This window comes from Acanthochromis polyacanthus, chromosome 12 (genome assembly GCF_021347895.1).
Source record: "Acanthochromis polyacanthus isolate Apoly-LR-REF ecotype Palm Island chromosome 12, KAUST_Apoly_ChrSc, whole genome shotgun sequence".
Taxonomy (NCBI): Eukaryota; Metazoa; Chordata; class Actinopteri; family Pomacentridae; genus Acanthochromis; species Acanthochromis polyacanthus.
In genome coordinates, this window is record NC_067124.1 from 28,341,567 (window position 1) to 28,356,841 (window position 15,275).

Consider the following 15,275-nt stretch of genomic DNA (forward strand, 5'->3'; position numbering starts at 1 on the left):
ACTGCAAGCAAACACAATATCTGGCTGCACTTGAGACGAGAGCTGCAACTATTAGTCGACCAATTGACTAGTTGTCAAGTATTAAATTAATCAACTATTTTTTATAATTGATTAATCAGTTTGAGTGAAATCTAAATTCTGATTCCAGCTTCTTAAACTGTAATATTTTCCGAGTTCTTTTCTCTTCTGTGACAAAAAACTGAACATCTTTGTGTCCTGTTAATTTAAACGAATCCGTTAACTGAGAAAATAAGTGACAGCTTAATCAATAGTGTAAATAATCATCAGCTGCAAACAGAACTTTCAAATATTCTGTAACTGTCAGCTAAATCAATATGTCAGGACAAAACAGGTGAAACTATTAGGCGATCACTGATTAATAGATTACTTAAATTAATCATCAGCTGTTTTGATAATTGATTAGTCAGTTGAAGTGATTTTTCTTTACAGGATAGAAATCAAAAATCTGATTCCAGCCTCTTAAAATGCATTATTTTCTTGTTTCATTATTGGTCATTGGCAAAAAAAAAAGAAGAAAAAAACAGTATATGTTTGTGTTGTGGACAAATAAGTAATCAAGTAATTAAGAAAATAATTGAAAGTTTAACCATCAATTAAACAATTGTCAGTGGCAACACAAACATCGCACTCCATTTGAGACCAGACAGCTGCAATTATTAGTCAAGCAGTGGATTAGACGTCAACTACTAATTTAATTGTCAACTATTTTGATAAGTAATCAGTTTTTGAAAAGGAAAACAGTTCAAATTCTGTCGTCCTGTCTTTCTAAAGTTGAATATTGTCTGATTTCTTTTCGGCTCTGTGAGAATAAACTGAATATCTTTGCGTTGTGGACAACAAAGTAATCCATTAATTGAGAAAATAATTAAAATATTCATTAGTTGCAGCTCCATTAATGTGTCACCAACCACAGCTGGTAAACACAACTTCACTGTTTCCTTTTGATTGATTATTAATTAGCCATTTTCTTTGCTCTGGGGTGTTTCTGTCTGATGAGGCGAGAAAAAGAAACCTTCAGTATCCCTGGAGAGGACCATGTGTGCTGCCCAGATGATTACAGTTAATAATGCTCTTGTTTAGCTTCCATATGTGGACTTTGTTGTATATTTTAATTAATTTTTTCTATTATTGAGTTGTTGTACAGTTCCTACGTGGTTTAACAGCAAATGTTGTCTTTCAGCCAATCTTTTTTTGCACACTGGGTGTAATTTCTTCTCAGATCACATCCTCAGTGCTCCTACAAACGCTGAGAATAAGGCCAGCGATCGGATCAAAGCGCAGCTCCACCTCTGTTTTTGTTCTTTCGGTTCACATTTAACACCACAGGAATATATTTTTCCCAAGAGTACTATCTCAACAGCAGGATTTTTGTTTCCTCTGGCTTATGTAAGAGCCCAAGCTGCAGTGTGCAGATTGGAGTTTTATTATGTAGTCACATGCTGGAAGCAAGATTCAACAAACTCGGCAGCTTAACAGAATTACACTCAAGAGCTCGGCCATTTTGTCAGGCAGCCGAGGAGATGTACGAAAACCACCTTTAATTCTTTGTTTTCAGAGACTTTCCAACGTCATCGTGTTGTGCGTGTTTTGTACCAGAAAATCGCACATTAAAAATATGCAAACATTTCTCAGAAGCAAAGCTGCTCGAGGGGAAGGAAGAATCTCACAGGGTGAATTAATTTAAACCTCAGAGAGCAGCTGAGGTAGAAACATTTTTACCTTTTAGCTCATTGAAATTCAGCTTTTACCTCCAGCTGTTCTGATGGTGAATTGAGAGCCGGGTTCTGTGGGCGGTGATGCAGCAGTGTGTTTGAGGTTAAAGAGTTCAAGCATTTGCAAGACGGCTGTAGTTTGGTCCATATGTGATGATTTTTTTCAAAATAAAACTCCAGCCACTGTTAATGCAGTAAAATATGCTTATGTTGTTGCCATATGTTGGTATTTAATGATTAGAGAGGTTTTGTTCTGTGTGGGCATCATCCAAACACAAAATAATGTAACTACCGCAAATATCCAGCCATGAAACTGTAAAACAGTCAAATCTCTGCAACAAAAGAGAAAGACTTTTTCGATTTCAGTGAACAGATCAGACCTTTACAATAAAATGATATCCCAACATGGAGCTCAGGAATAAGTAAATAATAAAGTAACTTTGTTGTTCCACATGCATAAAAGTGCACAACTTTCTCTCTTTGGAGATGCTTATATTGGATCCTGCTGCTGTTTGAAGCTGCAGATATTTAATCAATTTAGAAGAAAGACTCCTACAAGCAGCTAGAAACCTCTCAAGCAAGGAAAATTAACTGATCAGTTGTTTTGTATTAAATTAATTGTGGATTAGCTAGATAATTCATTTGTTGGAATAATTTTTAAGCTTTTTAAATGTGAATATTTCCTGGTCATCTTGGACTCTCAGAAACACTGAATCACATTTTATAGACCAATGGAGAAAATAATCAGCAGCTAAATCAGCAATAAAAATACATCTTTTTGCAACTTTAGAAGCACAAATGTCAACTTCAGGTTCTGTTAATGTTTTGTTACGGATTCTGTTTTCAGTGCGATAAAGTTTTTATGGATATTTCACTTTGGAATGGATGTTAAATTGTAGAGCAATGAAGCAAAGTCAACATACATGAAAGAAGTCTCCTCAAACTAAAAACATGTATTTTTGTGATGTTTATGGGCCAGTATTTGAGTTAAAATGTGGAAAAAAAAATCCTGATTTACAGATTGCCCTGAGTGCAGAGAAAGACTTTTAACCTACACCGGTCAGCCACAACATTAAACCAGCTGCCTAATATTGTGTAGATCCTCCTTGTGCTGCCAACACATCTCTGGACCCGTGGGTGTCCTGTGCCGTCTGGAACTGGGATGTTGGCAGCCGATACTTTAGGTCCTGTAGGTTGGAAAGTTCGGCCTCTGTGGATTGAGCTCCATCCAGCAGATGCATGATCAGATTAAACAGTGTTTAAAGAGGTGGTACTGGTCAAAGAGACATCTCCAGGAATGCAAGTTTCCCAACAGAACACAGCACTGTAACCAGCTGATTAAATACACACGTGGACAAAATTGTTGGTACCCCTCAGTTAAAGAAGGAAAAACCCACAATTCTCACTGAAATCACTTGAAACTCACAAAAGTAACAATAAATAAAAATGTATTGAAAATTAAATAATCAAAAACAGCCATTACTTTTGAATTGTTGATTAACATAATTATTTAAAAAAACAAACTAATGAAACAGGCCTGGACAAAAATGATGGTACCTCTATAAAAGATTGAAAACTATTTGACCAGAGTGACATGATTAACTCAGGTGTGTCATTTAATTGACATCACAGGTGTTTCCAAACTCATAATCAGTCAGTCTGCCTATTTAAAGGGAGACAAGTAGTCACCCTGCTGTTTGGTGAAAAGGTGTGTACCACACTGAACATGGACAACAGAAAGCGAAGGAGAGAATTGTCCCAGGACATCCGAAAAAAAATTATAGACAAACATCTTAAAGGTAAAGGCTATAAGACCATCTCTAAACAGCTTGAAGTTCCTGTGACAACAGTGGCTCATATTATTCAGAAGTTCAAGACCCACGGGACAGTAGCCAACCTCCCTGGACGTGGCCGCAAGAGGAAAATTGATGACAAATTGAAGAGACGGATCGTTGGAATTGTATCCAAAGAGCCCAGAGCAACCTCCAAAGAAATTAAAGGTGAACTCCAAGGCCAAGGTACATCAGTGTCAGATCACACCATTCGTCGTTGTTTGAGCCAAAGTGGACTTCATGGGAGACGACCAAGGAGGACACCACTGCTGAAAAAAACTCATAAAAAAGCCAGACTGGAATTTGCAAAAATGCATGTTGACAAGCCACAAAGCTTCTGGGAGAATGTCCTTTGGACAGATGAGACCAAACTGGAGCTTTTTGGTAAGGCACATCAACTCTATGTTCATAGACTCAAAAACCAAGCATACGAAGAAAAGAACACTGTCCCTACGGTGAAACATGGAGGAGGCTCAGTAATGTTTTGGGGCTGCTTTGCTGCATCTGGCACAGGGTGTCTTGAAAGTGTGCAAGGTACGATGAAATCTGAAGACTATCAAGGCATTCTGGAGAGAAATGTGCTGCCTAGTGTCAGAAAGCTTGGTCTCAGTCGCAGGTCATGGGTCTTCCAACAGGACAACGATCCAAAACACACAGCCAAAAACACCCAAGAATGGCTGAGAGAAAAGCGTTGGACTATTCTAAAGTGGCCTTCTATGAGCCCAGATCTGAATCCCATTGAACATATGTGGAAGGAGCTGAAACATGCCATTTGGAGAAGACACCCATCAAACCTGAGACAACTGGAGCTGTTTGCTCATGAGGAGTGGGCCAAAATACCTGTTGACAGCTGCAGAACGCTCATTGACAAATACAGAAATCGTTTAATTGCAGTGATTGCCTCAAAAGGTTGTGCAACAAAATATTAAGTTATGGGTACCATCATTTTTGTCCAGCCCTATTTCATTAGTTTGTTTTTTTAAATAATTATGTTAATCAACAATTCAAAAGTGATGGCTGATTTTGATTATTTAATTTTCAATAAATTTTTATTTATTGTTACTTTTGTGAGTTTCAAGTGATTTCAGTGAGAATTGTGGGTTTTTCCTTCTTTAACTGAGGGGTACCAACAATTTTGTCCACGTGTGTATGGTCCCCTTCCCCTGTCAGTGGTTGTAACGTTGTGGCTGATCGGTGTATCTAACGGTTTTTCCAGAAGGCTGGGCTTTTTCTACCCAGAAGAAATGTAAAGCCACGGCAATAATTTTGTATTTTTTTTTACCCGTTTGCTGCCACTGAGGCTGGAGTCTGTGATTGCTTTGCTAATGGCGCTAACCTTTCATCCAATTTGTGAATCATAATCACAAATACTCGAAAAACTAATGAGATTCCCCTCAGCCTCATTACCAAATGGTAGCACGTCTGCAGACTCCTGTTATCAATCAGTGAAGCTCATTTTTCTCTCCAGTTCATTTAAACTTGACATGAGTGCCGTTTCCAGAGAATTATCAGTACAGTAAAGTAACCAAGTACATTTACTCAAGTGCAGTTTGGTACTTTAGCTTTGGTGAAAATGGAAGTGCATGACTTCTAGTTGCAGCAGAATATTTTTCCATTGTAGTTTTGTTACTTCTATTTAAGTACAAGATCTGAGTACTTCTTCCACCTCTGGATATTATCGATATCCTCGACTGTCTCTCAACTTTGGTCATGATTAGAGCTAATTGTCAGACTGTTAATGATTGCAGTTGAGTCCAGGAATGAAGAAAACCATGTTGTCTGTTTTAGAACAAGGCCTGAATGACACCAACACTGACGCTTTGAGGTTTTACCATGTTTGATTTGGATTTTTTTTTCATTCAGATTAAAGCTACACGGTTTTATAATATTCCTTTGGATGACAGGACAGTAATATAGTCTCTATGTGTCGTAACTTCACACTCGTCACCTCGTATGTAAAAATTTGGGCAAACAAGAAATCGCACAAACAGCAAATACTGGAGCAAAACAAGTGAATTCCCTGCACTTTTCCATCCATCCATCCATCCATCCATCCATCCTGAGGAGTTTCAGTTGAGATGAGATTTATAATTGTTCCAAAGAGTTCATGTTCTACCACAGTCCAATGTGGCCAGAAATCCTCCAAAGAAAGGTGCCTAGGATGCATCCTAATCAATTTAGCTCCCTCTTCACCATGACAAAATGTTAGCATTACTGCTAATGTTGCACCAATCCATCTGTCCATCTCAGCTCCATTTTCCCATCACTTGTTAACAAAATCTGAACATACCTAAACTCATTTGCTTGAGGCAGCACCTCACCCCAAACAAAATGGAGCAATCCACCAGTTTCTGGGAGAGAATCATAGCATCAGACTTAACTCTCATTCTGGCCTCAAAGTGCCCAATGATGAACTACATCAGCTACAAAAAGCAGAAATGCAGCAAGAAAATACTTATTTTTCGTTTTCTCTGACCGAAAAGAAACACTGAAATCCACCACTTGGAATGAGCATTTCATTGACTGCATTAGGTCCGCATCATCAGACCTACTCATCCTGATATACACTGTTTTGTTTGACTCCTTTTTTCCTGAATGTCTACAATGGAGAAGCAGAGAGCAAAGTTAAATGATGCATAGAGACACAATCGTATACACACTTGGTAGATACACTAGGTGGAAATGAACCAATATGATCCTTTAGGTGTCTTTCAGCTCATTGTTTTGGTTTTATGACTCACAGCTTTACAGTTGTTCACTCTTGCTACTTTTGAACTTTTAATGAACCCACAGTTTAGCATTTAGCAGCTAAAAAGACAGATATCTCCCTCAGGAGGTGGTGGAGAGCAAAAAAGAGCCAAAAGAAGATTTATTACCAGACCTATATTCAACATGAACACCCAGAAACATGACTGTAAATAGAGGTTAAAGTTAATGTGTTAAACTGTGAGGCCACCACTGAGAAATGTTTGATCATCTAAAGTTGCCAAACTTGTGCATTTACCTTTCACCTATGCCTCCCTCTCTGTCGTGTTTCCTGTGGTTTCCAGTGCTGCTGTGCCCACGGGTTTGGACATCTCTGGAGAACGGCAGGGTGGCGGTGAAGCCTCCTGGGCCGCCGGTGGAGGGGACGGTGCTCCACTACAGCTGCCATGCCGGCTTCATCCTGGAGGGCAGAAACATCAGCCATTGCACTAAACTGGGAAAGTGGGACGCACCGAAACCCACCTGCCTGTGTGAGTGTCTCAGCTGGAGTTTACAGCTTAGGAAAGATGTAGAAAACGTATTCTTAACAGTTACTGTACATTTAAAAGATAAAAGTATTAGTCCGCTGAGAGATTAATAAACAGACAGTTATTAAGCGTCTGTTTTGATTATGGATTATTTGTTTCAGGTGATGTTTCAAGCAGAAGTTTCAATTGTTAAAGGCTTCTCTTTGTTTTGTATGACACTAAACTGAATATAATATACAGGTATAATATACTAAACCTAGGAATCTTCAGTTTAACTTATTAGAAATAAATTATTATGATACTATTGTAATTTATTAATAATTTTATCTGTATTTTTTTGGACAATTTACTGTAATTTTACAAAACGTCCTTGTTTTGTTAATTTACATATAGGAAAATATTAAATAAAGTAGTAATGTACATGTTCTACATAAAAAAAATACGAAATCTGTAAATAATATCTGTCAAAAATCTGTATTTTTGTTAAGTGTAATTTGTTAATTCATATTTGACTGTAAAATTACACATATTTTATTACTGTATTTAGGTCATCCAAAATATTTTTTTACAAGTACTTGTCATAAATCTATTTGACAGAGATAATGTAAATTAGAAAAGCAGAAATTTGTATAATAGGGTTTAGAAAAATTCAAATTATGTTCTCATTTGCTATTATACAGATTTCCCTGTTCGGTTTAATTGCAGAGCATATTTAGAAAAGTCACAAACTATTTTTTACTGTAATTTCACAGTTTCCCTGTTTAGGTAAATTACAGATACTAACTAGATACTAGTAAAATCAGGATTGGGGGGGGTGTCAATTAATTCATTTTCCAGCTGACTGCAAAAAACAAATAAACAAAACAGGCCAGAATAATGTCCACATAAAAAATCTGTTTTCATAAATATAAATTAGATCTTTTACAGTGTGTGACTGAAAAATTAGAATATTTTTTACTGTGTGTAAATCAGCTAAAAATATAATCAATTTACAGATGTTTGCCATTATGTCACTGTTTTTACAGCTTTTGAACATTACAGAATTACAACTTTAAAATAAAAATTCTTATTCATTTATAGTGCATTTAATTATTGTCTATAATCAATAAAATGTTTGCCTTAATTCGTTTAAATCCCATTTTGTCACACGGACATGTCTCCCTTCGCTGTCTCAGTGTGCCACACAGACATGGGAACATTAGGCTTTAAAGATGACAGATAATTACAAACACCTGCTCTCCTAACAGTGCAGCACAGTTGCTAGGCGATAAATAATCCGGCCAATCAGAGCCTTATCCTTAAGAGCGCCATGTGTACTGTTGGCAGGTGAAGCAAGTGATGAGCACAAGTGAATCCCTGACGTCCAGAAACAGGAGCGTACACGCAGGATAAATAAACAGTTGTGTGAGTGGATGTGAGTGACATCACTGCCGCCCAGCAGCCATCTCAGTTACAACAGATGGTGCGTTTACTGTCTGAAAAGATTTGTTCACATTACTTCAAATAAATGAGGATTTTGGGTGGAAAAAAAACCCGCACACACACACACACACACGCAGATGAAACAAAGAAGTGAAGGAAACTAGATTGCCAACTGGTTATCAGATGAGTTGGCATGGCAACCACTAAAGTTGCTATGGGAATGGTGGTATTAAAAGAGATAAAAGAGGAATTATCAGCCCAGTTGGAATGGACAGCTGAAAGATTTCTGCTTATTTTATGATCCTGAAGAAATCTAGCGGTTTAATAAAGGCTTTACCGATATGTTTAAATACTTAGAATGGACCCTGATGCTGCATTTCTTCTCACTACTTTCTATTGATCGTGCATTAGAGGAGATTTTAAAGTTTCTCAGCCCTTTTTGACTACAGCTGCAACCTATTTTTTTCTTCTTCACACTATTACACAATAGGAAGCTCCTGCCAGGCCACTGCTCAGCTCTCAGTGTATCTCACAGCATCTTAGCGGTGTTGCGTTGCTGCCACCTAGTGGAGCAAATCATCTGAATTCTGAGCTTTATTGCACCAAGAAATGCAAATTAAAAAGACGGATCTGAAATGAAATCTGTTCAAATGAATGATGAATTAACTGAATGTGATTGTTTCACTTAATTGTATTTTTAACGAACTCTCTTTGTCCTTCTTTTTCTATTTGCCTGCAAAAGATGACAGAAACTATACAGGTAAGAAGACTTCATTCTTCAGATCACGGTCCACTTATTAAATTTTAAATAAATGAATAAATAAGTAGTAAATGACAAACCAACAACAATAAACATTAAATATCACATTGAAACAAGCCAAAACATTCTCTTTTCAACAAAAACCATGAAGTCCAACATAAAAAGTTTGAAGTAAGCCATTAATTTATGAAAAAGGTGAACTGATGAACCCCAACACTCCATTTATGGGGGAAAAAACCGAGGCAAGTCCATCTATTTCTTATATTTAGTTTATCCCAGCTTCTTACCATCTTTAAACCTCAATTAACTGCCCCTGTCTTCCATAATATAGTATTAAAATTATAATTTTAAATCACTGTTTCTGCTTACAATGCATCCTTTCAGAAGAAAAAAAAAATGTCTGATAACAATTTATAATAATCTCATGGTTATTTAAAGAATTTGCTTCAGTGGCTCTAAAAAGTAAACACATCTCCAAACAGAAATTAGGTTTTTGTCTATTTATTATTTATTTTGATTTTAAGAGAGAAAAAATGTTTTTTTTTTTAGAATTGCATAAAATTTCAGTTCATTTTTATTATACTTTTTAATATATATATTCATTTCTAATCACAGCTTTATGTAATTATACATTTTATTAACCTCCTTTCATAAGGCAGAAAAAGTGCAACAGCATTGGTATAAAATAAATTAAATACAATATAAAGCTGCTGATTCAGATTTCTTAAAGCAAAAGCAACACTTGTCACTGAAACGGTGTCAGGTGTAAATTTCTTACATCACCAGAGAAGAAACACTCAGATTTTAAGTAAAAATCACAATAAAACATTGTAGAAATACTCTGTTACACATGAAAGTCCTGTATTTAATTTAGTAAAAAGTTAACACAAAAAAGTTATATACTTTTAAAATTTTACTTAAAGTACAGCAAATGCAGTCATTGTGCAGAATGTCATATTTAAGAACAATATATATTACATTGTTGGATTTTAATTATTGTTGCATTGATTTGTTGAAGATGGTCAGCTTCACCCTTATAGATCAATAAACGTGTGTATTAATCAATAATATTACATCCTTTACTATATTTTATGTGATTAACCTAAATATAAATAATTAAAATATCAGATAAATGTAGCAGAATCAAAAGTACAATATTTGCTTCTTAACTGTAGTAGAGTGTAAGTATAAAGTAGCAGAAAATGGAAGAAAGTAACTCCAAATTATACTAAATTACAGTACTTAGGTGCCTTCTAATACAGGTGTAGATAAATCCACGCAAATATTTAGAACAGGTACTTGACTAAAAGCTACTTTTTTACTTATTTTGTGTTTTTCTTTGCATAAATAAAGATATTGCTGACATAAATTCATGCAGAAAAGACACAAATTGCAAGAACTGCAGACAATGAGTTCCTCAAGTAACTAATATAAAATAAATCTGCGTTCCTACTTAAAGTTTCTAATTACCTTTTCACTCCTCAGAAATGAACAGCGCTCTACTTCAAAGTGTGGCTTTTAAATCATTATACATTCAATAGACCAGTCTTAAAAAGACGTGCTTTTAAACTGTGGCCACCAGAGGGCAGCAGTGGTCTTTGAGATTCCTCCCTCACTGCCTCCATGTGGGGCAGCAGAGGCCTGAAGCACTGACAAGTGGTTGTTCTCTAACTGATGGTTTAAATCCCCTCACCAGCTGGGAGAATCTGACTTGGGGGGGTGCTTGGAAACTTCTTCTATGAACAGCTTGTCCAATTAAATATTTTTCTGCTGTGAGAAACGAGATTATGGTTGAAGCTCACCGCACAAGTAAAAAAAAAAAAGAAGAGTTTTCATACCTAATATCAGAAACATTGCAGGGCTTGCAGCGTCGCATTACACGACAAACATTATTTTTTCCAACAAATCCAACGCTAACGACTGAGAAGATTAGGACTATTTAATTTGCTCATGAGCATCATGAGTGAGCGAGTGCGTTCAAGTCATCTGAATTCACCCCTCCCTTCTGTCTTTTCTTCATTTCCAAAGTTTTAATGGAAATGTTAGTCTTATTAGTTGGTTGCTAATCATTTTTGCTCTGCTGCCGCCCCTCTGTGAAGACCATATAGCGGTCCCTCGTCTATCGCGGGGTTACATTCCAGACCCCCCACGATAGAGGAAAATCCACAAAGTAGCAACCATATTTTATTATTATTTATATATATTTTAAGGCTTTATAAACCCTCCCTACGCACAGCAGAGCAACACTCTGCGCAGCGATCAGACATCTAGATGAAATGTACAATGCGAGATGTTGAATGCTGCTACATATGGGAGACAGAGGAGACTGATGCTACAGTGGCTGAGCCAATCAGCACCCAGCGCTGTACGCTACACATTTTATTTTGATTAAATATTGTTTTAGTATGTTTCAAGTATTACTTTTAAATATATTTTTAAAATTGTTTTCATGTTTTTTGGCTATAAAATGCTTATTTTACCGCAAAATAATTGAAATAACGCAGCGATTGCAGAGCCGGTTGCTATGACTGAACTGTTGTGCTACAATGCACCATGGGAGTTCAGTTTGTTGGGGTTTCTATTAGTGTTACAGTGTTATTAGTGTTTGTGTTTTACCGTGTTTTTGTGGTTTAAATAGTTTAGTTAAGTGTTATGTTGTCAGGACAGTGAGTTTGTTTGATGACTTCCTGCCACATTTTATGTGTGTCAAAATAAAAGCATCTGACAGTTGCACAGTGCATTAAAGAAAGCCATTCGTTCTCCAGCGCCATTCTTCAACGCAGCTCGCCACAACAATAAATATGTTAAAATACTTATATACTGAAAAATCCGTGATACAGTGAGACCGTGAACAGTGAACCGCGCTACGGTGAGGGATCAATGCATTCAGCGAGAACACAGCGGTTCTGTTGCTAGGAGTGTAAAGCTGTGAACTAATGTGCTTAGTCAGCCTTCTCTGGTAAAGTAAAGGGTCAACACATCCACTAGCAGCTTCATCTGATCCCTGGCACGGCTGATGAATACATTTGCTGCTGTTGCAGGAAGGCTCGCCCTCTTGCACGGTTACATTAGAAATTGGCCTGATATTGAATCATTCGCTCGCTACAGTTCCTCTAATGATTCACACCAAGCTCTTGCGCAACGCGGAGCTCGATATGTGGTTTTTATGCAAGTAATCCCATAAGTTGCTGATAAAAACTTTTGCAAATGTCACAGACAGACTCGACAAACACATAATTAACAAAGCGGCAGAGAACAGTGTTTCCTCAAATAGAAATTTCCATCCACTGTCTCCACACTGACCTCCTTCTAGCTCTGCTCTGTCTCCTCTCCATGTGCCATCACCACCCACTTACTGCCTCCTCAGCGGGAGAAAGGTTAATACCCTGCTCCTGTCTGTCTGCCAGTGTGTGCAAAGAGATGCAGGTGGATTGCATCTCTGGTTTCTCTGTTTTCTCCGAGTACTCTTTACCAACCAGAGGTGCATAATGGATGCAAGCAAAGCAGCGAGAACAGCCTGTCTAAACTCTGCAGCCGTGCCAGCACAGTGAAAAGGATCCTATTGTCAGATAATTCCTTTTAACAATCAGTTTGATCTTTTATCGGCACATATTATCACGTTTTCAGACTGTTAGAGACACTAACAGGACAGAAAAGCATAATGGCAGCTGTATTATTCGTCTCTTTTCCGGTCTTTCAATTCCCTTCTGACTTCTCCGCACTTGATGCTGAGCTAATTTGCTCCACGTAGATCTTGACAAACAGAAAAAGAAAGACTAGCTGCTCACTCCTGTCATCTTCACATTTGTCTTGAGCTGTCAACAAGATAAACGTGTGATTACCCTCTTTTATATGAAGTTCTGTTTTCAGTGAAGTAGTTAAATTAAAAAAAAAAAAACAGGTTGCTATTCATCAAGTCAAACACTGAACCAAAGTTCTTTTCTAATAGAGAAATAAGATTGATTGAGGCCCTGGAGTAATTTTTTATTAAGTTAATTTACACCAGTACTTTGAATATTACAGTTACAACCCAGTAGTATTAAGTAAAATACACATGTATCCACCTAAGTTAAGGATGTCTGACACACAGTTACAAAAACTGCATTTTTTTAGGCTGTTTTCAGTTGTGGACTAATTTTAGAGATATTTATGGTTGCAGGATGGTGCAAATGGGATTGACTCACAACAAACTGCATTACTAGGGCTGCATCATATTGAAAAAGGTCAACTTTGCAAAACTTAGTTTTTCTGAGCTATGAAAAAGTACAGGAGTTTTCACCAGATGACTTGAATAACTATTTTTTGGAAAGAGTGACTCATTCTAGAATGATTTGGGTGATTTTAAAGGGGAGTACATCTGCAATGGAAATGAAAGATAACTGATGACGCTGGGAAAAAAGCTGTTCAGGACTTTTCTGGTATGGTGCAACACTGGCAGAGGTATCCAGGAAAGTTTTTTGCTTTGGATAACATTCGGATCTGGTTTTGCAGTGATACAGAGCTTTGTGCTGGTGATTTAAATGCACCAACGAAGCAGTCATATTGCCTCGTGGTGAAAGATGCTGCCGAAAAAGAACCAGTTTTTGGTCTATATCATTCTTTATGTAGTTAAAATATTCCTACATCTGATGCAGTGTTTGTTTTTGCAACCACATTTCTTTTTCAGTGTTTCTCTCCGGTTCTTCGCTTATTTTTCTGTGCATATATGAAGCCTGCATGTCAACAAACAGTTTTTCTTCAAAACTCTATAATCAAAAACCCTTAAATCATAACAATAATAATGTATTTTCTATCGGACAGACTTTGCTTGTAGATTCGTCATTGAAAGTAACAGTTGTGTGTGCGTTTTCTTTTTCTGTTATAAAATGGCATGTTTGAAATAATTTGCAGTATTTCACATCAACCTTCCTGAAATGTGACATAGTAGGGTTGATGCTGAAGTGATAAATTGCAGTTCTATGCATTAATTTCTATATTTAATAGGTCAGACTTTGGCTACACAGACAATACTTGATAGCATCCTTTAAAGATGGTTTGAATCATTGGGATTGCAGCTTTGCTCCAAACTTGACATGTGAGTTCACTGTACAGCATCACAGCATATCAACACATGCAATCAGACCAACTGTTAGCACTTCAGAAGTACAGAGGGGTCCAAAAGTCTGAGAGCATGTCGGAAATCTGTCATATTTTCATGTAAACCTGGAAATTATCACAGTGGTTGAGATTTATAAACATGGGTGTCGAAGTTCTGACATGTAAATTAAAGAAGGAATATTCTGGGTTAGTGGCAGCGATCATCTTTTAGACAGAAGGCCAGAGTTTCTTGAGTTGATTTGATTAGCCCATCAAAAATTTGTGTAACTAAACCTACAGTTGTTTTTCACCTGTCAGAAATTTGCCTGTAAATCCAGTTTCCAGCAGAAAGAAGTGATTGTGGGAAACATGGCATCAAGTGAGAGTGTCAGAAGTCAGATTGTTGCTCGGAGCAAAGAGGAGTTTTCTCAGCATCAAGTCACGGCTGGACTGAGGGTTTCTAAAGGTTCAGAGTGTCGAAAACTCTGGATCATCAGGTCTGGATGAACCCCTGCAGCTCAAGTGCTGCTGTCAGAGCAGCAAAAGAACGGACACTGAGAGATTCTGACATTCATGTCAGTTGATATCATTTGAAAAGACGTGTTTTGTACTGAACCATCTTCACTCGTGCTCTCAGACTTGTGGACCTCGCTGGAACTGCTGCGAGATTCAAGGTTGCCCCCTAAAAAGTTCAGCGGAGCTTTTAAAAAATTATTTACCTCATGTGTCCCCTGATTTATTCACACTCCTCACCTCATTGAAATGTGATTTTGAGCCTTGCTCATGGCGGTAATGGACTTTTAAAGCACACGAATGACAATATTTCGGCAGTAAAAACATTCTTAAAGCAGAAGTTATTCCTTTTTTTTTTTTACAGCCGAATTCATAAAAATGTACTAAAGTTCTGCCCTAGTGGCAGTAGTTTTATTGCTGAACAATGAATTTATTATTCTTAACAGAATCCACTCCACCCAGATGCTCAGGCATGATGTATTTCTCTAATAACTGAGATGCTGCAGAGCATTGGAAAACAAGGTAGCGTGCTGCTGCAGGACAAATTACGTAACAACCATACTGTATCTGTGTTAGTGCCTGATGAACTATATTTTTCCAGCCTACTAGCCGACATCTGTACTCCCATAAATTCTGCTCTGTCCAATAATGCTGGCCTGGTAAAGTTTAAATGGGGTTTCAGTTTTCACCAGACACAGTACACAAC

At 37.2% G+C, this 15,275-nt stretch overlaps 1 protein-coding gene and 1 long non-coding RNA gene across 3 annotated transcripts in view; one reads left to right on the top strand and one right to left on the bottom strand.

The window, feature by feature from the left end:
• LOC127536585 (uncharacterized) overlaps positions 1–15,275 on the bottom strand; it is a 47,147-nt gene that overhangs the window by 24,276 nt on the left and 7,596 nt on the right. The window contains exon 2 of the long non-coding RNA XR_007945645.1: positions 6,570–6,731. This is a non-coding gene — a long non-coding RNA (uncharacterized LOC127536585). The remainder of the gene's footprint in view (positions 1–6,569; positions 6,732–15,275) is intronic.
• gabbr1a (gamma-aminobutyric acid (GABA) B receptor, 1a) overlaps positions 1–15,275 on the top strand; it is a 132,936-nt gene that overhangs the window by 22,031 nt on the left and 95,630 nt on the right. For both annotated transcript variants that reach the window (XM_022199160.2, XM_022199159.2), the window contains exons 5-6: positions 6,616–6,801; positions 8,963–8,980. In XM_022199160.2, coding sequence (XP_022054852.1) covers positions 6,616–6,801; positions 8,963–8,980 — 204 coding nt within the window. The remainder of the gene's footprint in view (positions 1–6,615; positions 6,802–8,962; positions 8,981–15,275) is intronic.